General features: G+C 38.4%; 1 protein-coding gene across 1 annotated transcript; it reads left to right on the top strand.

Annotated features, from left to right (window-relative positions):
• Nucleotides 1–301: 301 nt before the first annotated feature.
• On the top strand, nucleotides 302–3,407 carry LOC125202665 (putative late blight resistance protein homolog R1A-10). Its single transcript, XM_048101113.1, has 2 exons — nucleotides 302–2,987; nucleotides 3,114–3,407. The coding sequence occupies exons 1-2, from the start codon at nucleotides 331–333 to the stop codon at nucleotides 3,145–3,147; spliced, it is 2,691 nt and encodes an 896-aa protein (XP_047957070.1). The 5' UTR covers nucleotides 302–330; the 3' UTR covers nucleotides 3,148–3,407.
• The last annotated feature ends 2,448 nt before the right edge of the window (nucleotides 3,408–5,855 follow it).

Below are 5,855 nucleotides of genomic sequence, written 5' to 3'. Positions count from 1 at the left end.
GTTGTCACCTGCATTTAAGTATTGTAACATAAGAAATTGAGCATTGAAATGAATACGAGGTTAGATTATTAGCAGAGAAAAAAAAGTGTTTGATGATAAGTGAGTAGAATGTGCATTGAATTCATTGGAGGAAACATTACAAAAGATGATTCACAAAGATGTATACACTTTATATTAATAATACAGCTTTAGTGCTAGGATAATATTTTAAAAGTGATAAAGCCTTTAGTCCAGAAATTAGGTACATATTCTGTTTTATGCATTATTCACACATCACTGCTATGATCAAACACATCTCAACCTCTCCATTGAAACTCTCAGATCAGAAGAATGACTGCTTATGGTGCTGTGTTTTCTCTTGCGAATACAATTAACAATATTCGCGGTTGTTCTCGTTGCAGTCTTGTTGGTCGCTCTCAACGAATCTTAGAACTCGTGTACAAGGAGTTGGAGCCATTGCCAAAAATTCTGGAAAGATTGGACACGACGAGCCCAAGCAGGAGCAGGAAGAAGGTGAACGCTTTTGATGGAAGAGTAAAAGAGGCAATATGGAAATTTGAAGACTCGTTAGAATCACTTGTAACTCAACAGATTCCTTCACAGTTTGAAAGTATTCCAGAGATTGTCTCCATTGATCTGCAGAGTCTGAAAAATGATGCTCGTTCCTTGATTCATACTCTTATCTATATGGATAAGGACTACAGATACGAAATAGAGAATATGGCTGAAGACGGACCTATTTCCTCATCAATTCGCTTTCATGGAACCAACTCTAAGATGATTGGATTATCTGATCAGTTCCAACTACTCAAAACTGATCTTATTCGGTTCCTAGTATCTCCCCGTTGGAGTCGCGTGTTTGGACTTTATGGAATGGCAGGCGTTGGGAAAACCACTCTTGCTACGCGAATTTATGAAGATCAAGAAATACAGAGCAAATTTGAGTGTCGGGCATGGGTCACCGTTGGCAGAGTACCTCAACCAACATGTCAAATTTTACGAGGCACTCTAGCTCAACTGCTTGGAATTACACAAGGAGATGAAGAAATTAGTGATCACTGCTTGGAAGAAAGATTGAATGGGACGAATTGTCTTGTTGTGTTGGATGATGTCTGGGAGGAAGATGTATGGGATACCTTGGAAGGTTCCTTACCATACAGCAAAAATGTGTGTATTAATGTCTTGCTTACTAGTCGACATCGAAAATGGATGGAAGCTCATGTGAGTCGTGATTGTTTTTACGGGGTGCGGTTTTTGAAGGACGAAGAAAGTATGGAGCTACTATGTGAGAAGGTGTTTGGTGATGAGAGTTGCCCACCTCAGCTTCACAAAGCTGCCACCAAGATTGCCAGGCTTTGTGAAGGCCTCCCTCTCTTGATACTCGCTGTTGCTGGCATCATATCGAAATCCGAGCATAACAGAGACCCAACCTACTGGAACGATGTAGCAGAAAGGAGAAATTCAGTGTTCACGGATGCATATAATCAAATATCAAAGGTACTTTTCCCAAGCTACGACTACTTACCTCAACGTCTTAAAATGCCTTTTCTGTTTATGGGAGTTTTCCCTCAAGATTATCACACCCCTCCTTCCAAGATCATGATTATGCTCACCACCAAGGGGTTATGGTGTGATCGAAAATGTTTGAGAGAGCTAGCAATCAACTATAGTCTTGTTTTACGCAACTTCAAGAGCGTGAATAAAACTGCGCATGAGCTTTCTCTTGCAGAGTATAAAACTTGTTGGCTTCATTCTTCGTGGCGGCATGTGTGTAGAGAAGAAGCTAGTAAGAACAAGTTTTATCATGTCTTAAATAAGTTGATTGATGCTGAACTAGAAACTATAAAAGGTCAGCGCTGCTTGTGTCTCGAAAATAACATGTTATTTGGCATCAAGGAGTTTTGCAACTTAGTGAGATTGAACTGTGCATCCTCTGCACGTTCTCTCCTTTTCTATGGTCCTTACCACCAATATCCAATCCCTACAGATGTTGGTTTCATGTTGCTAAGGGAAATAGATGCTCTTACACAACGTTTCTATACTTTCCCAATAGAAGTTTTATCATTAGTCCAACTGAGGTACCTTGCTCTAACTTGCAATGGAGAACTCCCTCCCACTATATCCAAACTTTTCAAGCTTCGAGTCTTGATTATCCATCCACATATACACATTAGACGCTGTGGAGCTCCATCATATGTACCATCACAAATATGGGACATGAAAGAGTTGGAGCATATTGAGATATTAGGAAAGAGCCTTGCAGCTCCATCTCATGTTGTTTCTTTGGAAAAGCTGAAAACACTAGTAGGTGTTAATGCTAGCATTTGTATTGTTTCAGAACTCTCTAGAAGAATTCCTAATATCAAGAAATTAGGAATACAAATTGAGTTGACGCCTTATGATGACCATAACGACCTTTTGAGTTGCTTTGGTTGCATTTCAACATTTAAAAGTTTGGAGACACTCAAATTGAGTATCACAAATCCTGTGGTCAAGCATGGTCATGTTTACCCGGTGACTCCTCATTCATTGAAGTTGCCACGTAATTTGAAAAAGTTACATTTGAGTGGCACGGGTTTTCCCTGGGAATATATGGATGTCATAGGCTCTTTGCCATATCTTGAAGCCCTCAAACTACGATCCTACGCCATTCAGGGTTCACATTGGAAAACGGAAAATGATATTTTTTCGCACCTTCAGTTTCTTCTAATTGAAGAAAGTGATTTGGTGCGATGGAAACTCGGGAACAACAGCTTCCCTCAGCTTAAATACCTAAGCATGAAACATTGCTACAAACTTGAAGAGATCCCCGAGCCTGCTTATTTGTCTCGGTTGCCATGTTTTTGCCCCATTGAGATTGAATTAGAGGATTGCAATCCTTTAGCTTTGATTTGTGCCACACAATTACAACCAAGTGTAGGTGTCACGCTTTGTGTTATTGCCTCTTCTTCTTTTTACGAGAAACCAACGACTTTTATATTAGAAAGGTTAGTCCTTCAACTGCAAGTCAACTCATACGTCTTAGTCTTCATATATATTTTGATGTTATAAAATGTCAAATTAAGTGTTTTAGGTTGTTACGGTATTCCAATTATTTATGTATCGATTTTCAGGCGTGGAGGTGAGCATGTAGCTGGAGCTGGATAGGTGAGACGCCATGTTTTCTATCTGGCATGCTCAAAATCAATGGTTGTATTATTAGGTTGTTCTTCAATATTTATGCATTGTGACTTATTTTGGATTTTGTTGCATGTTATAAGTTTAGTTAGTTACATGGAATCAAAACTGTTATTGCTTTAGTTTACTGAAAATATTACACCTTTAGTTAGTGACTGAAGGACATCTTTTATTTTTTATGTGAACGATGAGAAGCATCGAAGAGTAGTAGCTTTGTAGTGAACATCTTTTATTTTTAGTGAAAAATTGATACTAATGTTAAAGATATGATTCTTAGTGGAGCTCTTTGAGGCTTTGAATCTGCTGCTAGTAATACATATGTAAGAATGTGCTCAACGAATTCAATAGCTTCTTCATGATAAATTGGTATTTTGGTTGGATTTCGAATAAATGAATCATCAGTGTTGTGTTATTGGGTTGTCACCTGTATGTAAGTATTGTAATTGAGTATTGAATGAATTTCAGGTTAGATTATTAGCAGAGAATCTTTACAAAGGTGTTTCCACTCACACATTTTAGTAAGTAACATTAGTATTAGAATAAGATCTTAGTAGTGGTAAAGACAAGTAAAAAGGATTCAAATATAGGTAGAATTATAATCACACATTCCACTTTCTCCATTCTTCTCATATCACTGCTTTGATCACACAACCTCTAGAGTTGCAACCAACTTTGATCCAAATTGAAGATGATTACAGATCTACAATTTGCTCTGTGTGGAATTACTCAAGGAGATCGAAGATTAACAACATGAAAGAAAGATTGGATGGAAAGAATTGCCTCAATATTGTTTGTTGGATGATGTCTGTAATTGGGGGCCTTAGATGGGCCTAATGGATCCAAGTAGAATTCTACTACTACTACTACTAACTAAGAGTCTAAGAGTATGTTGCATTTAGGTGACAATCAATTAGTACTCCTACAATAATTGGAAATATGAATGTGAGCAATGCATTATGCATACATAAATATTCCGTGCATAATAAACCAATAAAACGTGTACATGACACAGAGAAAGAGGTATTCTTAATGAAACCTTAGGCCCAATACTAATCATGGCTTCGAATATTGTCACAGACTGAAATCTCTTTATTCATTAACCGACAAAAGCAAAATTAATAAAGATTTATACTAGTCCATATTTTATATTATCATTAGTGTTAGAATAATAATATTCTAAAAGTGATAAAAGAAAAGACACCAAAAAAGCAGGAAATTAGTTAGTGAATATTCACTGCATGCTTTGATCATACATATCTGAGATATCAGAAAAATGACGGCTTCTGGTGCTGCGCTTTCTCTTAGGATTACAATTTACAATGTTCTCCATTGTTCTGCTTGTTGGCCGCTCTCAACAAATCAACAGGAGTGTATGCTCTCGATATATTTGAAGTATTTGACGGGACAAGTCGAAGCAGGAGCAGGAAGAAGGTGAATGCTGTGGATGCATGCAAGAATCAAAGAGGCAGTTTGGAGATTTGAAGACTCATTGGAATCCCTTCTCATTCAACACATTCCTTTACAATTTGAAACTCTTCCACCTTTAGTCTTCATCGATCTGTGTCTGGAGAATGATGTAAATTCCTTGATCCGGACGCTCAAGGATATGAAGATGGAGTACATTTATGAAGCAAGCATATGCCTCGAGACGAGCCTATTTCCTCATTCATTGGTTTTCATGGAGCCAACTCGAAGATGATTGGATTATCAGATCAATTCCAACAGCTCAAAACCGATCTTATGAGAGACATCTTAAACCAAACTTATGCGCACATTCTTTATGGAATGGCAGGCCTTGGGAAGACGACTCTCGCTATGCAAATATATCAAGATGCAGAAATCCAGAGCAAATTTGAGTATCGCGCGTGGGTCACCATAGGCAGAGTACCTCAATCGACCGATGAAATTGCACGAGGCATACGAGCTCAACTGTTTGGAGATCACTGTTTGAGAACAATACCGGAAGGGAAGAATTGCCTCATTGTGTTTGATGATGTATGGGGCAGCCATATACCGGGAAAGTGTTTACCATTCACCAAATCAGGAAGTTGTCGTGTCCTGCTCATTGGTCGACATCGAATATGGGTGTCAAATTGTTTTGGGATTGCATGTTCTTGATATGAGGTGCGGTTTTTGAACGAAGAAGAAAGCATGGATCTACTATGTGAGAAGGTGTTTGGAAATGAGATTTGTCCTCCTCAACTTCACAAAGCTGCCACCAAAATTGCCAAGCTCTGTGAAGGTCTCCCTCTATTGATACTCGCTATTGCTGACATCCTATCCAAATCCGAGCACAATAGAGACCCGGTCTTCTGGAAAGAAGTGGCAGAAAAGAGAAATTCAGTCTCCACGGATGCATATAATCAAATATCAGAGGTACTTTACCCAAGCTACGAATACTTACCTCAACGTCTTAAAATGCCTTTTCTGTTCATGGGAGTTTTCCCTCAAGATTATCACACCCCTTATTCCAAAATCACCACTATGCTAATTGCTCAGGGGTTGGAATGCTTTGAATGTTTGACAGTACTAGTTTATGATTATAGTCTTGTTTTGCGTACCTTGAAGACTGGATAAAAATACAGATAATAACTTGCTGGCTTCATTCTTCGTGGCGGCACGTGTGTAGAAGAGAAGCTAGTAAGCACAAGTTTTATCATGTTTTAAACAAGCTAATT

The sequence above is a fragment of the Salvia hispanica genome, chromosome 1 (assembly GCF_023119035.1).
Source record: "Salvia hispanica cultivar TCC Black 2014 chromosome 1, UniMelb_Shisp_WGS_1.0, whole genome shotgun sequence".
Taxonomy (NCBI): Eukaryota; Viridiplantae; Streptophyta; class Magnoliopsida; order Lamiales; family Lamiaceae; genus Salvia; species Salvia hispanica.
The sequence above is the reverse complement of the archived record's forward strand: the minus strand, read 5'-3'. Positions and strand labels throughout refer to the sequence as shown.